The sequence below is a fragment of the Nannobrachium achirus genome, assembly GCF_963921795.1.
Source record: "Nannobrachium achirus genome assembly, chromosome: 14".
NCBI classification, from domain to species: Eukaryota; Metazoa; Chordata; class Actinopteri; order Myctophiformes; family Myctophidae; genus Nannobrachium; species Nannobrachium achirus.
Genome location: NC_137821.1, coordinates 22,797,214 through 22,820,918, shown reverse-complemented (window position 1 = coordinate 22,820,918; position 23,705 = coordinate 22,797,214). Strand labels below are relative to the sequence as shown.

The following is a 23,705-nucleotide window of genomic DNA, read 5'->3' as shown; positions in this document are numbered from 1 at the left end:
ATAAAGGTATTTTCTACAATGCTCCTGTGCTTTTGAATATCGATTTCCACAGCATCTGAACCACACACACACACACACACACACACACACCCTTTGTCTTTGTTTTATTAAATCATTGCTTTATAATTTGCTCAGTAACTCACTTTATCCTTCTATCATTGGAATATAGGGCTATCTTTTTACACTTTGATTATATTGAAATATTGGTTTTGACAGTGTTTGGGGAGGGGACAGATGGAGACGTGTGGGTACAGTTGGACTGTGGCTGTTTTGGACCTGCTGCCAGTAGCCATGTGTCCAACAGAGAGGTGGAAAAACTGATGAAATGGTCACGTTCCTCTGAGAATTGTGCTCCAACTGAGCTCTGTTAACGACATCTGGAATTCTTGAAAAGTCTGCGCTCTCCAGCTAGGCCCAGCAGGAGTTTGTGTGTGTGTGTGTTTAACAAGGAAAGAGATGAAGAATGAACTATGAGAGAATTAGGAGAAATGAAAAAAGATGGGATTTTTCCTTCTCAACATTTCTAACCAGAAATCTTTTCTTCTTTTGCAAAACGCTTCGCTCCCTCTCCTATTTCCTTGCCTGCTGCAAAACTGTTCTTTTTTATGGGGCCTTCTGATTCAAACCACTCCTCCTCTAACCGCAAGTATCTATGGTCTGTTTTCTCTCTTTCTTTCTGTTCTCCTCCTCCACAAAGTCTCTGTATTTTCTCCCAACTTCCTTTAACTCTTCACATGCCATCTTGGCGTACTGGAGGTGAATGAAAAATACTTCAATTCAGGTCACTGATCAACAAATGACAAAAAAAGAATACATTTACTTTTGCATCATAAATGTTATATTTTGGTTCTTTTGATATAACTTATTATTAACCTAATTAAAGGAGTAGTTCACCCCCAAAATGACTTTTTTTCTATTGATTACTCATGCCATGGATACTAGAGTTCAATAATATTTTTAGTTTTTTGTCGCATTCCTAAGACAAAAATGTGATAACAATAAATTTACCCCCATTCGTTCCGGATGGGGACCCGTTTCGAAATGGGTCCCCTTCCGGAATCAATGGGGGTGAATTTACTCTAATCAAATTTTTGTCTTAGGAATGTGACAAAAACCCAAAAATATTATTGAACTCTGTCTCCATGGCATGAGTAATCAATAGGGGGAAATAATCATTTGGGGGTGAACTACTCCTTTAAGTTGTACATGAATTGAGCAAACTGTTGATAAAGAGTAATTTTGCTTGCCGTTTCATATGATTCTCAAGATCACCTATACTGTTATGGATAAGTTTCACACTGTACATCAGTGGTTCTCAAACATTTCAGATCGAGACCCAAAAGAGTGATTAAACGTTTGCCCGGGACCGTGACCCACAAATAGGTCCCGACCCACTGTTTGGGAACCAGTGCTGTACATCATCCTGTCTTCTCTCCAACTAATTTTTTTTAATCTTTTTTTCATCTGCTTATTCGCTCTTCCCCTGTGGCCAAACTCTCTCTCTCTCTCACCTGGTATATGCATTTGTGTCTGTGGATCTGTCCCATACCGAAATACCCAGTCACATTCCAACTCATATTTCCATTACAGTAACCCAGATTTTCTCCAGAATCTAGTGTCAGATAAACAAGGGACTGGGAGAGAGAGAGTGTGTGTGTGTGTGTGTGTGTGTGTGTGTGTGTGTGTGTGTGTGTGTGTGTGTGTGTGTGTGTGTGTGTGTGTGTGCGCGCGGGTATGTGAGTGTGTGTGCGTGTTTGCGTGTGTGTGTGCGTGTGTGTGTGTCTATTTTGAAAATGTGTTGAGGTTGAACTACTGGGCAAATTATTGATGACTACTGGTTTAATTTAAATTATAGCTGCTTACCTGATTAGTTGTGTGCTAGTGTTGCATGCCAAAAATAGGCAATCTAAAAGCTTGCAATACATTACTGTGTGTGTTGTGAGCTTTTACATCCGCCATTTTTTCTAATTACTAGAGGTTTGACGTTGCACCGCAAATCTGACTAACATGCCTATATAGATATCTGTGGATCTGTCAGTCCTTGGCCCTTTTATGCCCATATATTGAGAACTATGTATCTGTCAGTCCTTATCCCTTTTATACCCATATATGGATATCTCTTATGTCATCAGTATATTCCCATATATGGGTATGCCCGCTTTTGTGCCCATATATGGAACTGACTGATTTGTTTGTGCCCGATGCCATGAGGACACATTGAGGTTAGACAACACTAGGGAAAGCTACATTGAGAACTCCTTATATGGTTATGGCTGAATCATGTTGATATGAGCGTAACATCAGAGATCCACCGGCCTGCCTGCCAGCCGGTCCTCTCTTAACCCAATTTTAATATATAGGATAAATCAAGCCTTAAGCCACATAATGTAGACTCTATGGTTCTACAAGAAAGAGTACAAGAGGCCAAAGTATTTCTGGTTACTAGTGGTTCTAGCCTGAGTGGGTTATGGAGAAAAAAAAATATCACCTACGTAAAAAAGCATGGAATATATTATATATCATAGGGCTACGTACAGCAGTGCAGGCCATTGAACTCTTCATTAACAATGGCTAACAAAAAAACAGTAAAACAACCCCTTGATGTTTGCCATTCCGTGGTCAAATACAGAATGGATGCCTGACCAGAGATGTCTCCCGATGCATGTGGCTGCCAGCCCTCGACCCTTTCTAGCAGGTTAGGGCAGCCATGTTAGTTTCATGGCTTCTCTTTCTCTCTCTCTCTGTCAGCCATATTACAGTAGTGAGGAACTCATTGGCTCTGTCTGGGTAACTCAGACTCAACCACATGGCTCAGCACGCCTTCTTTATGCCAGGCAGGAAGTGGCCGTGGACAGCTGCTTGCAATTCAACCTGAGACTTTGTTTGGGTAACCTACATTGTGGCACAAATGGCTTTCTACTGTAAGGATACTGACTCTTGACTTTTCTTCTCTCTTTGGTTTTTCTTCAGACCCACTTGAGCCCACTAGTATGTACATTCTACACACTCACTGGAACTCCTTTTTTCAGTGTGCACACAACTACAGTAATGTCCCTCCCACACAGTGCGATATACTGTATGCAATAACACAAAGTGACAAACAGCAAGGATGAAGCAATACAGAAATGATCTCCGCCGCTAAAAAAAACAATGTGTTTATGTCAGTGGGTTAACTGTATAAAGAATGTATCTTACAAAATACCAGAGGGCCACATCATTTACAATCCAACAAGCAATGTAATTATGGCCTGCTTGCAGTACCGCCTGTGTTCGGCGCGCGCGCACACGCACACGCACACGCACACACACACACACACACACACACACACACACACACACACACACACACACACACACACACACACACACACACACACACACACAGTCCTCCAAAGCCTGCTCTGCTCTGAGGAACACCCGGTTTTAGGAAGTGGTCCTCAGGAAGGAGTTGCTGAATCAGACCCTCTCCAGCCCTCACCCCCAGGTCTCTGCCAGGCCTCCCCACCCACTGACCCAGTCATATCTGCCAGGAAAACCTCCCTGTTTCATCCGCGTTTCATCTACGGCCTGCGGGTGAAGCTGCATTGGCCCGTCAACTAAATCCTCAAAAAACAACCCTGGCCACATCTGAAGAGTTGAGCTGCGTTGCTCACCCACTCCTCTCCTCTTCCTTTCTTCCTTCCTCGCCCCGCCCCGCCCAGACCTCATCCTCCCTCTCTGAACACATGACAGTGGTGGAAAAAGTACTCAAATGTTTTTACATGTGTAAAAGTATCAATACAATACAATACAGAAATACTCTGTTACAAGTAAAAAGTCTGGATTTCAAAGTTTACTTGAATAAAAGTACAAAGGTATTGCCATCAAAATATAGCCTACTTAAAGTACCAAAAGTAAAAGTATGCATTATGCAGTATGTCCCATTTTACAAGTTTTCAAATGGATAACATTTAAAAATAGCAGATCTCAAAATTGTACTTAAGTAACTGCACTTAGTTACTTTACACCACTGGCACATGAGCACAGCTCACACTAAGAGACTGACCTCCCCCCCACCACCCCTTCATTGACTTCTGCACAATAAGCAACATCTGGTTCTCATTTCCCCAAACCAAAACAACATGGGGGGGGGGGGGGGGGGGGGGGGACCTCGGGAGGAGCATTGGAGGGTGGGGGGTGGGCTGTTCAGAAGAAAAAGCTCACAGCCAGCAGGACGTGAATGACGGAGGAGAGTGTGGTGGGGTGGGTGGTGTTTGAAAGTGCAGAACGAGGAGTTATATTAACTCACTGTTGAGGGCCGCTCATTGAACACTTTGATAGTCCAGGTACTGTGTGTGTGTGTGTGTGTGTGTGTGTGTGTGTGTGTGTGTGTGTGTGTGTGTGTGTGTGTGTGTGTAGGAGTGTGGCAGGAACTGAGCAAAACAACATGAGTTGCGAAAACTAGGTTTGGCTAAAGTGTGTCTGAGATGTCCAAGCTCTGATGCTTCAAATCCCACTGAACATAACACAGCTGTGTCCCAGTTCAGGCCAGGTCCTTCTAAAAAAGCCCGATTTACACTTCATCGTATGGTGTCGATTTGTTGTGAGCTTGCAGATTTGCTATTTTCTGTGACATGTTCAATGGAGCATAAATTAGGCATAAGGCTGCAGCCTACGAGGGACCCGGCCCTGAATTAGGATACGATACGACCTTTAAACTTTATACATTTGCCTTTTTTCCTTTGTATTTCATATGGTGACCCGTGTCCACCACACATCTTATAACACTACAGTCAGCTAGTTTGGTCAACTCCAGTCCTGTGAAAATTTTAAACAGGGGGAAAAAAGCTCCCATCTACAACAAGAAAAAAAAAGAAAGAAAAGAAATGTGCAACTCAGCGGCTAGCAGTTGTAATTACAGTGGGGCTTTGCTGAAGTCTGCAAGAAGAGAGAAAGAGAGGGATGGAGACGTGAAAGATGGGGACGGACGGCAAAAGCATAAGAAGTACAGAGAAAGGGGGAACAGTACAGAGCCTTACCTCACTTTGTAAATAGTCTGTTTCTAAGTGTGACACACTTTAGTGCTGACTTAAGGTACAGCTGCTTTATGGCTAAAACTAAGTCTGCATAATGTTTCTCTGCGACATAAATGCATTAGACACAAAGATCAAAAGTCCCCTAAACACCAAGTGATCACACTTGCCTCTCTACATACAGCACACAGTAAAAATACTATGACTAGGGGGACCTGGTCAGTGATCTTACAATTGTTTTCACAAGTCTCTTATTGTGCATCCAAGTTTGACCAATCTTCCAAGGACATAAACAAAGAGCCACGATAATGCTGAATTGTGATGTACCTGCTAACAAGTAACTACCTTATCTTACACACTACTGGGGGAGGCCATAGCTGAGTGGGAGAGGCCGTCTGATCATTCGAAAGTCGCCTTTTTGACCCTCTGCCAGTGTACACCGGCAGTAGAAATTCTGTACACTGTAAAATCTTCAGTGTTAAATTAAAATCATAACGGCCACTTAACAATAAACCACAATTCCACACTTTAAATGACTGGGGATCAGTTTGGCACTGTTCAGAGTTTACCTTGGACCTCTGCGTCTGTAGACCGTGGTCCACAATCCTAGATGAGTTGAATACAGTAGCCTACCACGGGCTGACACAGGGACATGCCTGTGGGATCACTTCAGATATTAATCCTCCCTCACCATGGCAACATTCACTTAATTATCTTTCCAGGCAGGACACATTATTCTATAAACCAGTTCCACTTTTTCAGCGCATACCCTCCAAAAATGTAGTCCTTAATGCCAGTGTTTTGCCATTAACATCAAGTAGAGCTTTTCTCCAACACTGCATTTTGCAGGTCTCTCAGATATTTTAGTTTAAATAGTTTTTCTAACTACAACAACCCTGTCTAAAAGTTAATTGCTACTCCTAGCTGTGTTCTAAACAACCCTTACTAAACGTTAATTGCTACGCCTAGATGTGTTCTATACTGCAGGATCACCATATTAAGATTTGCCCACTGTTTTTGCCTTCTATCTTTTTTTAATACAATCTTGACATGGTCCATTTTAACAATACTTGACTGAGGTGTGGTCACTCAGTCATCATCCTAAAATCCTTGTTGTATTTTAGGTTACCAAGAACAGAACACCAAGGTGTGCACTCAGCCCTCCTGCTCACTCACAAAACTGCTTGAATCAGTGATTCATTATTTTTGTCCACCCCTCCCTTCCTCTGCCAGCCTCCACAATACTCCTCTCTGAGTCCACCACTAGACAAAATGGCGTCTGACAACTTACATTCCTTTGAAATGGTGAAATGCTGCATTCTAGTGGCAGAACACAGACATTAAGTAAAGACATAAATTAAAGACAACCATTAAAGTATCCTACTTAGTTTAATTATTTCACAAATATTGTATATACACAGTATATACACACACACACACACACATAACCAAAAACACACCAGGGAAAGTATACCAACAATTAGTGACATATTCTGTTCATAATAACCATCAAAATATGTTCATAATAGACAGTTATAATGTTCAGACTACTTCTTCAGCAATAGACTTCCTTTAGGTTTGAGTAGAAGAGACTTCTTGTGCTCCTTCATTCGTTTGGCCTCTTCTTGTCTTTTGGCATATGCCTCAATCCCTCTATCCATTTCTGTGCTCAGCATCACTATACGTCTCTGAAAGACAGACAGACAGACAGACAGACAGACAGACAGACAGACAGACAGACAGACAGACAGACAGACAGACAGAATGACTGAATGCCACACAAGGCCTCTGGATTTCTAAACAACGTGGGAGGACATTAATGGTGGGCGTGGCCAGGCGGTGACATTACAACGTTCAACATCAAGTCCATGGCTATATTACAATCTTACTTTAATTAATTTAATATGTTGTTAGTTGACAGTTAAGTTGCTCATATGAAGACCAAGAATGCCTGATTGTAAATGTACATTTCTGACTGTCTATTTAAGTAGGGTGACCGTATATTCAGCCCCTCAAACCGGGACCATTAAATCTGTGAGCGTTTGTCATGCACACGCACATGGATTTTTACTGATTTACAAACAGCATTGCATTCAGTGTCAGACATGCAATGCATTTGTTCATGTTTTCTGATTGGTTAGGAGAGCATGTTTACACATGAACAGAACATGATACAAAATGAATGTTGAAAACCGGGACATGTTTTAGAGATATTTGTCGACTCTGCACACAGATCAAGTTCACTAGTTAATAGAGCATTTGTTTATAAAATAGAGCTTGAGAGAGAGAAGCTACAGTACTTCCATAGGGAGTTAAAAGCGATGGTGATTTTGCACCTGTAGGATACCTTTATTTGCTCTTGAACAGCGGAAGCACTACTTTTAATAGTCTAAATCAGGGGTTTTCAACTGATTGTGAACCAGGGACCACCACCCTGACTAAGAATCAACAAGAGGAGGACCACTGTTGTATTGGGTGGGAATATGGGCTAAGATTAGACTTTTTGGTAACACTTGCTATGCATCCCATGTCTATTATGCATTATAATCAGCTTATAACACTGTACGATTATAGTTATAAGAACTAAAATATGCATAACCTTTTATAACTAATTGTTTATGGACACATGTTCTTAAATAATGACTGAAATATTATGCTAGAGAGCACTGAGCAGATCATTTTGAGTGACCACATGCAATACCTTCACAGACCACCACCAGCTGAAGACCCTTGGTCTAAATAACATAACGTCTGTCACTTTGCAATGGTGCAAACAGCCTAAACATAGGTGAGTTCGCTGGTAGTTGTGTCACACTGAGAGAGAAACTTAAACTGTTCAAAAAACACATACATACACATTCTGAGCAATGTGTAGCTCTGGTCCACCTCGAGCCACCCAGCGGCCACCGCAGATACAATGGTTCACAACGCAGAAATAAGCGGCGGTCGAGTTGTACAATTTGGATGCACTTTATTTCATGCCAAAAATAGTGTATTTTGCAGATTGGGTGGGGTGCTGAGGGGCTCACCACCGTGGAGAACAGACTTTCAACAACGCAAAACTACCTTTGGTTTGGTGAGTAGTGAAGTAGTTTTGTTTATTTTGACTGAAGTTGAACGCTCGTAGGGGCTGAGAAAACGCGGTCTATTCATTTGCCGACGGGTCTGTCAGAGCGTCACTGGAGGTGACGTGATGGACCAGAGCTAAGCGATGTGGTAACCTACAGAAGGGTGTCAAATCCAAAGAATGTTCATTAAATCCCCGGACACACCACCATGAAACTAATAACTTACTAACTATTTACTACTATTCCTCCCTATATTTGTAGCAGCTACATGACAGAGTTGATGCAAGTGTCTCTATGCAAAACAGGTAGTTGTCTTCTCTGCTATTGTTCTGTTGCCTACACATCAATCAGCAGTTGATTGGTTTCACCTGTTCAGTGTGAAAGGGCCATTCACATTGTCAGAGTCAAAGCAGATAGAAAGAAACTCAGCGCTCAGAGCGGCCAATACACAGATGGGGTGGGGGCATTTTAACCGGCCATAACCCCAAGACAGCACCCATGATGCCACATTAACTCTGGCTTTAACTTTTGTTTTGTCCCTACACCAAATCTCTTCGCGAAAATAGACTATCTACAAGGTCACGTCACGTCACAATGCGTAGAATAGATGTTTGCCCCACGCTAGGGTTCATCATGTGGTTAAAAGACAAAAGGACATTGATAACTCACTGATAACTCCTCACTCTCTTGTCTTCTTCTCTGTTGTCCCTTCATTGGAGGTGCTGGCCTCCCATCTGTATGTTAGAGAAACAAGCAGAAAACTGGTTGTTGTTGACTCGAATGGGGAGCCAATCAAAAAGTGGGAAAAGGGTGACATCGCAATATCAAGGTATCGTGATGTCTGATTATTTGGGTGAAGGGTTACATCAGATGATGAGTAAAAAAGACAAGAACAATAGTCTGGTCAGGCATTAATCTGTAGCACACAAGCCTAATAATGTGAGGGAGAATACCTGCAAATGACCAATCAGGAAGATCTGTCAGAGGTCCATACCGGGAACCATTTACAGCTAGTCCATGTCTGTAAACAACAACAACAGGTAGGAATATTGAAATCCTGTGACCAACTACATGCAAACATGTTTGAGATAAGACAACAATCTGTGTAGTATGTGTAACATGTGAACTTACTCCTTTCTCCATTTGGTTCCAGCCTGTACTGCACATGTTGTGCTGATGGACCTGCTACAGAGCCTCAAAGCTGAAAGGAAGAGATTTAATCAGCACACAATTCAAAATGTGCTCTTCACTACATTACTATTTTAATAGGCTTAAGCTGGTTGCACACTGCTGCGTTTTTCGGGCCGAATATCGGTCTGAATTTCGGAGCACGCAAATAAAAAAATCAACCTCACGTTATGTCAGTCACGTTTGCACACTGCTGCCCGTTTCGCGCACCACTCGGTCCCTTGCTCTCTCTATCTCTCTCTCTCTCCTTGCCCTGAAAAACGCATTTCGCAACGGAAAACGCAGCAGTGTGCAACCACCTTAAGAATATGCACTACACACCCCACCACTTGTTTGGTGTGTGTGGGTGTGTTATATACACACAAACACACAGTTACCCTTGTCAATATTGAGAGCTGCAGCTTTTTAAATAAAGGTTGAATGATGGATTGATTGAATACTTTATTAACAGTTTGCAAAATAAGCACAGGAAGAACAGTTCTATACAAGGTCTGCTACAAGGATTAAAACCCAAGAAAGCACTATGGCTTGTTTCCATTAATTGGGGTCCTCTTGTGTATTGAAAAAGCCAGCAGCACTGCTAGCCAGCTAGCTACAATTTACGTTTACCGACATAGTTAATATTAGTAAAGATATACAGCTGATTAAATCAGCCAGTAGTTGAACTCAACGGCCAGCCGGAGCAACACAGAACATTTGTGAAGCTCTACTAAGGCCACATACAAATGAAATGGTAAATAACCTCTCACCTGAAGAGCACGTCTTCATGGGCGCCGCCATGTTGTCTTCACCCAATGTTTACTCACCGCTAGGCGGTGCGCAAGATACATTTGTGGTGGTTCCACATTTTAGCCTATAACTTTTTTAATGAACTGTTATTGCCATCGATCCGTTACAGTTTGTATTTTAGATAGTTACATCTAATTGTTGTGTTTTAGCTGTCGCTGAAATAGTTCAATTGAAGTCATTGACATATAGCTTATTTGATTGATTGACATTGAAAGAAAGACGGATAGAATACAGTAGACAGTAGACAGTAGAGATGCATAGGCCTATGCATATTGATGATATCCGGATATCCTATCATCAATAACAAAAAAGAAAGAAGCAGTTAAGAATAATTATATTTTTAGATATTCTTTTATGTGTTTTATGTGTCTCTCTGACTGAGTGAGTGTAGGCTACAAATGGAACCAAATGGACCCGTTCCATTTGTACACTCTGTCTCCGAGTTAAATTAAATTGGGGTCCCCGAGATAGAAATGCCATTAAATGGGGGTCCGTATAGACTAATGCATGTCAAAATGGGGGTAATTGAAATTAAAATGGTTGGGAATCACTGCTAGAGCCATAAAAAGCTTCTCTAATGGGGTCCCTGGCATATCTTTTTAAATGGGGGTCCGCGGACTAATAAGTGTAAATTTGGGGGTCCTTGACATGAAAAAGTTTCAGAACCACTGTAGGCTACCCAGCAGCTATACAGTTGGACCAGAGCTGCAACCCAGCTAGGAGATAGAATATCTTCTTCTGTTAACAGCCAGGTTTCATAAACCTGACCTGTAGTTTTCTTTAGAAAACACTTGGGGTCTCTGTTCACTCGCTAAACTATTTGTACTCATAAGCATGGGATGGGTAATTTAAAGAGCCTAATATATATCATGGGTAGGCCCACTTTCTCGGGATCACTGACTTGAGAAATAGCAAACATATCATTATGACAGAAGAAACGATCGCGCGCACACTCTGCCACTTCAGCCCACCTTGAGTTAATAGATTACATAATGCTGTAGGGCCTACAAACCTAAAATGATCTGTTTTCGTACCTTTTGCAGTGTAAATGGTAGACTATAAAATAGCTTGCCTTTATTGATTATTTAGTAAACGTCCACGCCACTGAAGCTTGGGAATGTATCTCCTTCACACGGGCGCGCAAGCTCAGATGAGACATAGGTCTATAGGCTATTCTCAATTATCTCTAAATTATAATCGATATGACTCCGTTTTCCTCTCTCTCTCTCTCTCTCTCTCTCTCTCTGATGAGTGTGTGTGTGTGTGTGTGTGTGTGTGTGTGTGTGTGTGTGTGTGTGTGTGTGTGCGCGTGTGTAATAATGTGTGTGTTTTGTATATCATGTGTGTGTGCCCCGCCACTAAGCCGTGAAGAATTCCTCTGTTGGCTTTTCAGACAAGTTCTCACTCGCAGCCCAGCAGAGAGCCGAGATGATGAACGCGCGAGTCTGCGAGGCAGCAGCGGTGGAAAGTAACTAAGTATTTACTCAAGTAGCCTACCAAAATTGCACTTGAGTATGCAATTTTTGTCTACTTTTACTTTACTGGAGTATTTAACATGTTCCATACTTTTACTTCTACAGCTACTCCACTAGGCCTACATCTCAGAGGCAAATATTGTACTTTTACTCCAACTGTAGGTCTATATTTTGATTATTATTAGGCCTACAAAACACAAATTCAGCCATGTATGAATTTCGACCATTTGAAAATAGCAATCTATCTACTTGTAGATCTGCTATTTTCAAAAGACCTCAATACATTTTGAAAACTTGAAATGGGACAGTTTCTGCATAAATGAGTAGACTATACCTACTTTTGGTAGCCTAGGCTACTACATTTTGGTACCACCAATACTTTAGTGGTCTACTTTTACTCGAGTACATTTTGAATTCCGGACTTTTACTTAACAGAGTATTTCTTCTACATTGTGGTAGCTATTGCTATTGGTAGGCCTACTTTTACTTTAAGTAACAAAATGTGAGTACATTTTCCACCACTGCGAGGCAGGAACTCCAGTCAACCGCAAGGGCCAAAGGAGGGGGCTCGGCGCTCCCTCCGGGGCAGACAAAAAAAAACCGACAAGCCTATCCAAACAAAGTCATGCTAAACGACATTATGGGCTACCTTTATCAGGGCCCACATGGCACTCCGTTAACTGCCACAAAACTAGGTGGAATCGGGGGGTTTGACTAAAAAGGCCGGAGCGGGGCCTGAAAATAGTAGCGGAATGTTTACTTTGTATCGTCCTTGGAGAACGCATACACGCCGAAAAAATTCACCCGGCCGCCGACCCAACCACCCGGCCGTGTCCCTCCGCCACATTCCACAGGCTGGTGGTACAACAAAGTAGTGCTGTTGTCTCTAAACAACGGCAGTTGTGTAACGAGTTATCCAAGAAGAAGACCCTATGCTGTTGGAGAGAGAGTGATGGAAAATACATAAAACGCACTGTGAAAGAGAGACGTTTTACCTAAACTTCTGGGGGCGAATACGTTTTAAATGGTTTGTGAGTCAAGAAGGGGAAACAAATAAGTTAACTTACATTCATTCTCATTTTAATTACTTCTTTTGGTATTGTGTTTTCTAAACTAACAGTATGTCTATTCTAGCATGTCAATGATTTAAAATAGGCCTATTATGTTGCATTGCAGTGGTTGTTTAAGCCAGTGCTGAAATGGTAGTTACAGTGAATAGCACATGTACGGTAGTACAGAAACGGAAACGTAATATGGCATCCACCTCTTCACATTATTTCTCTTATCTCTTATTATTCTAAGTGTGCATGCCATGGTTTCCAGGGCTCTCAGTGGAGCGGACATCCATCCATCAGAGGGCTTTTGCGTATGAATGACGAAATCAAGTGATTTAGCTGGTTGGAAAGGTGTCCCGGCGGCCTGCCCTGGTGGGGGAAACGAGCCACCGCTGACTGATAAAGAGAAGAGAGGGGGAGGTAAGTAATTTAGGGGAAGAAGAAAGAAACCTAGTTGTCGACCGTGTGTTCCGCTCCTGGACGGGGCTTTTTTATTTATTTACTTTTAATCCGTGTGTCCATTTGAAGCCTGGCACCGCGGCGTTGATACGATGTAACTGCGATCCGCTTCCATTCATGATGCGTTCAACAAACTTTTCCGCTCATTTTCCAGGGCTGAATTGAGAGAATTCTTTATTTTCTGAACACACGGGCAATGAAAAGAAGAAGAGCGGAGGACGGATGTGTTTTTCTTCATTGTGGACGTGAGATAAAAGCCATCCATGGACCCTGTTCCCCCTTTCCGAGCGTCTTTCATCGGGAGATGAATGGCATATAAACTCGGGACGAGTCGAATATTATCCCTGCAGAAACGGATTCTTGTCCTTATCTCTACTACTGGATCATCCACGATGCATTGTACCAATAAGCCTCTGTCCACATTGTGCTGCTGAGAGAGATTCCTCCTTCTATCGCACTTGATAACAAGAGCCCATTAAACTTAAAAAGAACCACACAAACTGCACGCGGACAAGGACGGGACTTTAGCCTGCTTTTTACCAGAAAGGTAAAATCGTGGAGACCGCTACACGTTACACAGTCTGTGAGTCTCTTACACCATATTTGATGGGATTTACTTTAGCAGACAATGTAGGCTTAAAAACTATAATTTGATGTTTTATTTTGACCTAGCATTCGTCCTGTTGGGAGCCGACTCACAGTATGTTCATGATATAAGACAGTTTTATTTATCTGACGTTCCGATCAAACCTAAATGTGTTTGATATTCACTAGTTAGATCTGGCTGGCTGCCTCCATTGCGAGCCCCTCTGAGTCCGATAAGAAGTATTCTATAAGGTGTACGATGCCACACCACTCTCTCAGCCATTGTAAAAAAAAAAAGAGAGAGAAGGGAAAACTTAGCAAAACTAGGATTTGAAACTGGCCATTTCTTATGAAAGACTGCTGTTAAATGTGATAGGTTTTATCGGGGCTGATGTTTCTAACTACAGTATTATGATCACTTCCCCAACACAGACAACGCAGGTGTGGAGAGACACGAGGGATGCAAATGGAGACCATCTACTACCATAGTAGGTCACTTAAAGTGCCCTGGATATGTTCTTCTATTTATTGTCATCACTGCTTTGTTGGATTGCTGAACTAGTTGTTAGTAGTGCAATAATCCAATGGGGTTTCTAATGTCCACCTGTCCCTATGGATTTTCCACAGTTGGACACACAAGATGCCTCTAAGAACCTTTAAGTCGTGTTACCACCCTAAAATGTCTTAAACATTTTATTTATCTGTTCTGTATTTATTGTGTACATAGAGGTCTGTGTCGCTCTCCCTGTTAATTTTTACATTTGAGAGGGTACAGGCCAAATACCACATAAGTCAGATTGCTGCCATTTCAACTGCTGTAGTGAACATTACTGTCCTACTATACACCTGCTCAGATGATATTTATTGAGTAATTAATGTCTTAATGAAATGGTATTTCTCAGAATCCTCAAAGCTAAAACTTGACTTCGTTTAGACAGGCAGAAACCCAAACCAGCGTCGCCATGGATAAGCAAGCAATAAGCAAGTTGTTGGAGAAGTTGAAGTTAACCGACTCAGGTAGTGTGAAATTCAACAGCTCGAAGAAGAAAAATGACTTGACCAACAACGCCAACAACAGCAATGGCAATGTTGGCGTCTCTGGGGGCGGCGTTGGTCTGCCGCTGGCGCCCAGCTCTGCAACTGCCTCACCCTCAAGATCTGGCCAGTTCTCGCTTGCCTCCACGACCACAACCGAGGCATGTGTTCCACCTAGTGGGAGAGGAGGAGGAGGAGGGATCGGAGTGTCCTCCACCCAACTTCTTCCTCCTCCACCTCCAGTTTCCTCTACAGTGGGCGCAGTGCCTCCAGACGCCGAGCAGCCCCTCCACCCCTCCACGTTAGCCCCGTTGAGACGGCGCTCCCCTCAACAGCGTGCGTCCTGTTACCTGGGGGAGGGGGACTGTGACCCGTCGTTCGGGTCCAAAGCCTCCCTGAACCAGCGGCGCTACTCTCTGGAGCTCCAGCAGCTGGTCCGGCGGCAGCAGCTCCTCTCCCAGCCTCCGCCGCTCTCGGGACCCCCGCCGTACACCACCAACCCGGGCTACAGCTCGGCACCGAGGGCCAGCGTGGGCAGCCCGGCCGAGGCCGTGTACCTCCCTGAGCCGGAGAGGCACAAGCGCCTGTCCCTTCAGGAGGCACTGTTCTACAAACGTCTGAGCACGGGCAGCGAGCTGTGGGAGACCCCCAGGCCCGCGTCTCTGTCCCACCCGCCACACAGGCCTTCAGATGTGACCGCAGGAGGAGGAGGAGGAGGCTTCTTCTACCCCCCGGGGCCGACGCTGAGCCCCTGCTCTTCCTTCAGTCTTCAGGAGTCGGTGCTGGTCAGTCCCCGGTCCAGCTTCGCCTCCAGCACGGCCAGCGGGGGCGGAGGTGGAAGTCCCATGGGAAGCCGCTGCAGCAGCAACCGAACCAGTGGCATTAGCCTGGGCTACGACAGCCGCTATTCGGCCTCGGGGTGCCTCCCACGGGAACCACCGTTCCCCTCCCTGCAGGCAGGGGGCTCTGCTACTGGGTACGGAGGTCCGGGGAGGACCGGGGTGCCCTCCACCGAGGCCTGGACTCATTACCTGGAGGGAGGGGCACCGCCGGGTGCCTACGACAGTCGGCACTCCTATCCGCCCGCGGTAGGAAGTCCAGCATCTGCGTGCTACCGGACTGGCCCCGATTGGTGGGAGGAGCAGCGGGCGGGGGCCAGGGTGGAGGAGCCAAGCCAGGCAGGAGAGCGGGCCCGCTACTCGGACCTTCCAGGGACCCGGTACCAGGAGGAGCTGACCCGACTCTTACTGCGAGATGCAGCGCTGGAAGGGGAGGGGCTCCTAGGGGGCCTGATGCTGAAAGAGCAATCTGCTCAGATCATGGCCTCCACTCTGTCCAAACCTACTACTACGACAACGCTCATCACTGCTTCAGCAGGAGGAGTGGCCAAACCCAAGGAGGAACCAGGAGTCTGCACGGGCAGAGAGACTACAGAGAACCGACAGGAGTTCTTTGGTGAGATAACTAGAATCCTTTATATTTCAAACAATATCCTCACACTGTAAAAGGTAAACGAGTCAGGAAAGTGATTGGAGAGGAAGGAAGATTACACCATAACACAGAACTGACTTTGATGGGGTATGATCATACTAAAGGCAAGAGAACTCAGTTCTCTTGTTAGTGGTGAATGGGAGTTGTTGGTCCAAAGCAAAATTGAGCAGAATAATACGTGCATATCTATTTGTCCACTCATTTCCTGGTTTTCCCCAGGCCTGTTCTCTCAATATGCCAGTGATAATCATCATTTTACCCCCTGCCCACCAGTGTCAGATCACAGGTTTCTCTTAAAAGAAATGGTTGGATGGGTGCATGGATAGATGGATGGTTATTGATAGTGGATGAATGGATGGATGGGAGGAAGGTGGGTGCCAATGAACCTACAGAGAAGTGCAGGATATATGCATGAAAAGGAGTAAAAACATTGGCCCGCAGAGAGCGCTCCAGACAAGACCATGTGTTTGGCCGTCTATAAAAGCCTCAACAACAGAGGTGGATGCAAATGTTAAATTTGCCACCACTGACATTCTGAGTAAAGTACATGCATATAGACAAAACTAACTGGAAGAAAAACACCAGCAGTGCAAAAATGCACGTTGGCACATGCATGCATACACCTGAAGCATATATCATTTACATGCAAAGAACAGAACAGGCTAATCTCTGGATAGGCTAATATCATCTAGCAAGTTCATACACACATTAGAGCGCAGTCTGTCACGCAAATTACATGTTCCACATAAACATGAGTCCAGCCATTAGTGTGAGTCAGAGGGCATCAGGGAGTGTGTGTCGAAGACTTCCAGTATACTAGTGTGGCCATGGTTTGCCATGTTGTTTTTTCTGTGGCAGGGTGTGTAAGTGTGTGTCCCCCCCACACACATATGCGCGCACGCACACACACACACACACACACACACACACACACACACACACACACACACAATCCCTTGACTTGAGGCCATAATAACGCAGTATGTGTGTGTCTGTGGGTGTGAGTCATGCGTGTGCTGCTGTGTGTGTAATGTTGCCTTGGCGTGTGCAGGGGCGGTGTGCTATAGCCTGTTTTTCTGCTCAGGTATGTGTGCCCCTGGGGGATATACAATACTGTACTCCTCAGCGCCATTAAGCCTGATTTATACTTGGTTGCATGCCGGTGTCGCACGCTGAAAATAACAGCTCTGCAAGCAGCACAATGCGTTGCATGGTGACGTGTTGTGAGCTTGTAGATTTGCGGTGTGCAACAAGGCATGCAATCATAAATCAGGCATTTAGACAGGCTTGGGAAGCTCTGAGCTGCAAGGGAAAAAGGAAGACACTCGTGTATACACACTTGCGCTCACCTCTAGCTGGAGCACTGGGGCAGAGTTGGCAAAGAAAACCAGTCAGTTTGATAAGTCTTATGTGTTATTTCATTTGGTAAGGAAGGACAGCCCAGTGTTTGAACATGGAGCCACAAGCTCCTGAAGCACTGACTCACACTTGTGAAGTCATTAGGTATTTGCTCAAACCACTGAACAGCCTCACACTTCTTTTTCTAAATTGTTTTTCTGACTTTAATACATATCCTAAATAACATAACAATACAACACCCCTAACTAAAGAAAAAACTACAAAAGAAAAGTGGTTGATCTTCATATTCTTACGACTTCTCTCGTAACATTATACAACCTGAACCACACACAGGTATTAATGGAGCACAGGAACACTTTTACTTTATTATTTAATTGACTGTAGTAAATGGATTGCATGTATATAGCGCTTTTCTCCAAAGCGCTTTACGATGTATTTCACATTCTCTCTCACCCCCCCCCCCCCCCCCCCCTCCCACACATACACAGTGGTTTGCTTTAGTGATGTCTTGGGAGAAGGACATGCCCGTTTTAGCCTCTCCAACGTCCTGTTTATGTTTCGTTCCTTTAAAGGAGAAATTCTTCCAGATTGTGACTATTATTATACATTTGTTCTAACCGTGAATTTTGAAAAGATGCACACAAAAAGAGCAGCGTTAAATCTCAATGCACGTGAGAGTTAATTTGATTGTTAGTCCCATGCATGAACCTACATAAGTAACAATAACTACGTAAAATAATGATTATTAGAATTGATTTAAGAATAATATACAGAATAACAATTTCAGGTCAATTTAGGTGGAATTCCCCTTTACCCAGGGTGGATGAGTAAACAGTCCAGTGTGAGTAACAGGGTTTAACAGTGTGAAAATCCCCTAGGTTGTGCGAAGCAGAGGATTTACAAGTGTTGACACTTAGGAGTTGGATTTCAGACACATCTTGTAGGAATGCCTCGTTAAGTGAGGCGTTAAGGAGCCGGTGAGTGATCGGCCTTGACTAAACCGCCTTGTGTTTGTGTCCCACCGCGCTGACAGGAACCTGTGTGAAGTGCGGCAAAGGCGTGTATGGGGCAGATAACGCCTGTCAGGCCCTGGACAGCCTCTATCACACTCGCTGCTTCACCTGCGTGTCCTGTGGTGAGTCCTCTTGGCTCTTGGAAAGCTATGCTATGACGAACAGAGCTGCAACTATATTTATTATTTCATTAGCAATTATTCTCGATTCTTCTTCTTTTTGGTTTAGAAAAAAATAATAATATTGATATATATATATATATATATATATATATATATATATATATATATATATAGCAACGTGAAAGATTTATTTTATTTTATAAATCAACTATGGTCAATTGATTTGTCTGATTAAACACTTAAAACCTACTGCTGATCTACAAGCTCCCAATGCGTCGTGTTGCAACGCGTTGTGAGCCTGTAGATCCGCTATTTTCGCCCAATGTTCACCCCTGGATAAGGACGCTAGGTTTTAACTGTTGCACACCCTGACCTGAAGTGCCCTTGAACAGGCAGCTTATGTCGGCCTTCTGTCACGCAAATCATGCCTTTGTCATGACTGTTTATGATTAAAATGCACTCCCTCTTTTTGTTTTGTTATCTTGACTGGTGGAAACCGGCCATCACGGGTCAGCATGACCCGGTCGGTGGGCAGCCGGTTGGGATTGTCTGCAAACACTCACTGTCTCTGTTTGCTTCCTCCCACACCAGGTCGCACCCTGAGAAACAAGGACTTCTACAATGTCAATGGGTCTGTGTACTGTAAAGAGGATTACATGGTAAGAATGATGATGTCTCATTTTCAGATGCACAACATCTTGTCATCATCAGAGTTTCCAAAACATTTGAAAATAAATTAACTGTTTGGTAACAATTTCCTCTGTTGCAGTTCTCGGGATTCCAAGCGGCTGCCGAGAAGTGTAGTGTGTGTGGCCACCTTATTTTAGAACAGGTGAGGAGGGGAGTGTGTATGTTAGTCTGTCACACACTCATACATGTAAATTACATGAACGTCGTAGCCTCTCTATTCTGGGCATGTGATAATAGGTGAACATTTGGTGAAAATGGCAGGTCTACAATCTCATAACGCGCTGCGTTGTGATTGTGTTGTGGGCTTGTTGCGCACTCAGCTATTTCTGGTGTAGAGGCAAAAAACGTATGGGACCAAATATAGACCCCTGGGGGACCCCTTTAAACTGAAGTATTTACTGTTTATAGGGTTTAAGTGGTTAATACGTATAGACATATTTTTGCCTAAATTGTGTATACATGAATAGGTCTAAACAGGTACACTTGTACAAGATGTGTATCATTGTCTGTTAGATATCTATGCGTTTTGTTTGGCACATAGTACCTCATTGTTAACGGATTGCATTGGGCTGTGTGGTCAGATCCTTCAGGCTATGGGGAACTCCTATCACCCTGGCTGTTTCCGCTGCGTGGTTTGTTCCAAGGCTCTAGACGGAGTGCCCTTCACCGTGGACCACCACAGCAACATCTACTGCGTGGCCGACTACAACAAGTGAGAGCCACATGGTTTTTAAAAACTTTACAGACAGACATTCCGGTGTTACCAACTGTAGGAATGTTATGCTTCATGTGCATATGCTTCATGTGCATATCTGTCCCATTATAGGTGTTTAACCACATGAACCTTAGAGACGATATTCTGGGGTGAACATTTGGCAAAAATAGAGCCAATCTACAAGCTCGGAAGGTGTTGCGAGCTTGTAGAGTATTTGTAGAATTGTAGAGTATAGAGGATATGCGCATGCATAAAGTGAATGGCAAATCGAGTGGCAAAGTGAATTTACCATCGATTAATGCAATCAGATAGGACTTTTCTGTTTGGATGTATGGGCTGTCAAGGCCAGAAAGTATTTTCTTTTTGCCACTCAGTAGGCGTTCCGCATAACTTCCGGGTATGATGATGGCGATGTCACACGCACACCCTCTCGCTATTTTCAGCAGCAAGATGTGGGGTATTGGGGGGGGGGGAAAAGGATGGGCCTAGTACAGATCCCTGGGGGACTCCGGTCAACAAAGTATATAGGGTTTAAGTGGATAATATTAATGGTGACAAGGAGGGGAAATGCCCCATGTAATTGTATTTCCTGCAGGAATGTCAGTACACACATTATGTCCTTTCCTCGTCACTGTTCTCTTAAACAAATTGCTATAACTAAATTAGTACTCTTGGTTTCTTTTATTGTTTTCACAGGACTTTTGCTCCAAAGTGCGCTGCATGTTTACAACCCATCTTACCTGCTGAGGTAGGTGTGCCAAGTTATTTTAAGTGTAGCCTTGAAACCTCTTCTCTGGTGGATGATGTAACTTAATAAATTATTGCATATTGCATCATTACCTCCATTATAATGTTTTACCACAAATTAGCCATTTACTGCAATCAGATAGATGGGTAGAGTTGAATTACTTTCCATTTAACGAGAATCTGTATGCATGCATACAGATTCAGTAGATGCATGGTGAGAGCTGACCAATCAAACCAACAATGTGTTTGGCTTGTACTCTCTCTGAGACCTTTGTCAAATAGTGTTTGCTAATACTGCTCATGTTTTGTTAGCCTACCTAAGAGCCAGATGGGTGGGGTTTACCAAGTGGGACAATGCAATAGCAACTGCTAGTAAGTTGCTAGAAAGTCAGTGTTGTATAAGCTACATTCTGTGATCAACATTTGTGGTTAACCCCACCCAAGTGGTACTCCATGACGGATAAACAAATTCACATAATCAGGTGTAAATAGTATTTGACCCATGTCTTTGTACCTCCAGTGTGTGCTGACTTCTCTGATCTGTCCACTGATTTTCTTTCACGTCACAGGGCAGCGAGGAGATCCTCAGGGTGGTGTCTATGAACAAGGACTATCACTTTGAGTGCTACCACTGTGAGGTCAGTGTGGCCTTTGGCTCATCGTGTAACATCAACCTTATTTAACCACATGAACCCTCACGTCCCTATTCTGGGCAGCTCACAATGTGTCACATCATTGTCATACAAGTATAAATTATCCATGATGCTTTTGTGGAAAAAGTGTCAAGCAACTTGTCATGCAACATTCAGCATGAATTAGGAATCGCAAATGCTGAATCCAGTTGTGATGCCTTGAATGTCAATATTTTGTTTTTTATGTAATATTTTTGCACGCCATGCGCTTTCAAAATAAATAAATAATAATAATCGAATCATGGATGTTGGGATAGTGTGGCTCCAATGTGGACCTCGAACTTCAGCCTGTCACGTCAGTCAATAATGACGTATGACTCACAATGTGGGCCAGGTTTCAGCCTGATCAAAGCCCCATTGTCTTATAAAGTTAAATATTTCAAAATCTATAAAACCTGAATATTAGTGGAGGTACCTATGTGGCCTACTGGCAGTGTGCATGAGCAAATTGGCACTAATCAGTCTAGCGGTTTGCAAGATTAGCTCTAGAGACACAGACAGACAGACCGACCCAGCTAGACTGCTGCAGAGCCACACCATAATAATGACTTTGAACAGAATCTCCAATAGGATCATAGAGAACCTGGATCCTGTCCATTAATCGAATATCTTGTGGTAAATCTTTAACACGTTGCAATGCCATAAAATCAACGATAAGGATGGAATGCAAGGATGGAATGTAACCTGTCAGTTTTAAGGCATTGTAAAGTGTTAAAGTAACACACTTGAGCTCCTGTTGAAACATCATGGATGTGACTAGAAAAGCAGGTAGCACTTACACGTTCTTCCATCAACCTGTGGCATTTTGTTTCCAAAAGGCAATTGAGGTGTTATCTTATATCCAGGTAATTATTAGATCATTGCCATGTAGTGTGTTATAATAGATATCTTACCATCTCTTTCTTTTCTCTCACCCATCATCCACAGGAGTGTGGGAAACAGCTTTCGGATAAGCCAGGCTCCCAGTGCTTTCCCCTGGACACTCATCTCCTCTGCCATTCCTGTCACATGAATAGAGTGTGCACTCCTCATAACGTTCCCGCTCACAACACACACTGAGGAACTCATTCCTGACTGTTGCACGAATCGTGTGCATCCCCTCATAACATTCCCCCTCACAACACATTGAGGAACTGGATGCAGCTGCGTGCAAACCCGACGCCATTATCTCTCTTCCCACATTCTTTGAATCGCTCACACATCAGATGCACGTTTTTGTTCCAATGTCATTGTGGAAGGTTCTCATTTCTCCAGTTTCATTTTGAAATCTCTTCGGAAATGAACTGATACATGACTCTGCTGATGGATTCTTTTTTTTATGTACAGTATGTATGTATGACTTGACTCACCTTGGATCAGTTCCTTAATCAGATGTATTTCCTGCTGTATCTTAGTTGTTTTTTTGTACTATCACTGTACCATAGTTATGAGGGAACGGGAAAGAAAACAAACTACTGCTTTTTACCCCCATGGCTACTGTTTGCTGTAGAAGAACAAGGGAATTTGCTTAACAGTTTTGTATATTTAATATTGCTAGCAAACAATTTGCACTTAATTTACTTTTGTTTATTGTATGAGATTTGTCAAGTGAACAGTACAATATGAGAAAAACATTCCTGTATTTCGCTCTGGTGTAATTAAATATTTTCATTTTTGCGTGTTCAAAATGTATTGCCTACATTGGAGATGCATGTATGGACCTGTAGGTGGCAGTCAGTCAAAGACAATTTTAACTAGATAAGCAATCAACCCCACTAGGGTATTTATTGATGACTACACTTTAGGTTAACATAGCACTATATTCTTATTTGGAACTGGAAAACTAAAAATGTATATGGGTTCTCATTGTTTGAAATTGGCAATGGTCCAACTTAAAGTGTATTTTCTGTTTCTGTACTAAAGAGCAGGAGAACCCCTGTTGGCTTCCAAGTCGGCCCAGGACACCCATGACCCATTCAAATTGCATTATAAAACTAGAAGATGCAATTGGAAATTGCAAGTTTGGTTGCCTTGGCTTGAGGCGAGTCACACTTGGCAAATACAGTATCTGTCAGTCGCGGTGCTAACCATTCCGTCCTTGTCCCTTTTATGTCCATATGTCATCAATATTAAGCTCATATCTTGGAAAGATCATATATGGACATACTCTACTCTATATAGTCTCAAGTGGTCTATGATGTCAGATATCCCCATATTTGGGGAAAACCCTT

The 23,705-nt window shown here is 43.3% G+C and overlaps 2 protein-coding genes across 4 annotated transcripts; one reads left to right on the top strand and one right to left on the bottom strand.

Annotated features, from left to right (window-relative positions):
• Nucleotides 1-6,459: 6,459 nt before the first annotated feature.
• mrpl52 (mitochondrial ribosomal protein L52) lies at nucleotides 6,460-10,048 on the bottom strand (the record flags this gene model as incomplete). Its single annotated transcript, XM_080741938.1, has 5 exons — nucleotides 6,460-6,700; nucleotides 8,750-8,814; nucleotides 9,034-9,101; nucleotides 9,212-9,281; nucleotides 10,018-10,048. The coding sequence occupies 5 exons, from the start codon at nucleotides 10,046-10,048 to the stop codon at nucleotides 6,560-6,562; spliced, it is 375 nt and encodes a 124-aa protein (XP_080598064.1). The 3' UTR covers nucleotides 6,460-6,559.
• A 2,898-nt stretch (nucleotides 10,049-12,946) lies between these two features.
• On the top strand, nucleotides 12,947-23,115 carry ajuba (ajuba LIM protein). 3 transcript variants are annotated; one of them, XM_080741917.1, is made up of 10 exons: nucleotides 12,947-13,593; nucleotides 14,064-14,119; nucleotides 14,570-16,121; nucleotides 18,550-18,651; nucleotides 19,243-19,310; nucleotides 19,421-19,483; nucleotides 19,923-20,053; nucleotides 20,753-20,804; nucleotides 21,373-21,441; nucleotides 22,423-23,115. In XM_080741917.1, exons 3-10 carry the CDS (start codon nucleotides 14,594-14,596, stop codon nucleotides 22,552-22,554), a joined length of 2,145 nt encoding a protein of 714 aa, XP_080598043.1. In that variant the 5' UTR covers nucleotides 12,947-13,593; nucleotides 14,064-14,119; nucleotides 14,570-14,593; the 3' UTR covers nucleotides 22,555-23,115. The 3 variants fall into 3 exon arrangements, with proteins under 3 accessions (XP_080598043.1, XP_080598042.1, XP_080598044.1); XM_080741918.1 differs by having other exon boundaries at nucleotides 12,966-13,007; XM_080741916.1 differs by having other exon boundaries at nucleotides 12,947-14,119; nucleotides 14,566-16,121.
• The last annotated feature ends 590 nt before the right edge of the window (nucleotides 23,116-23,705 follow it).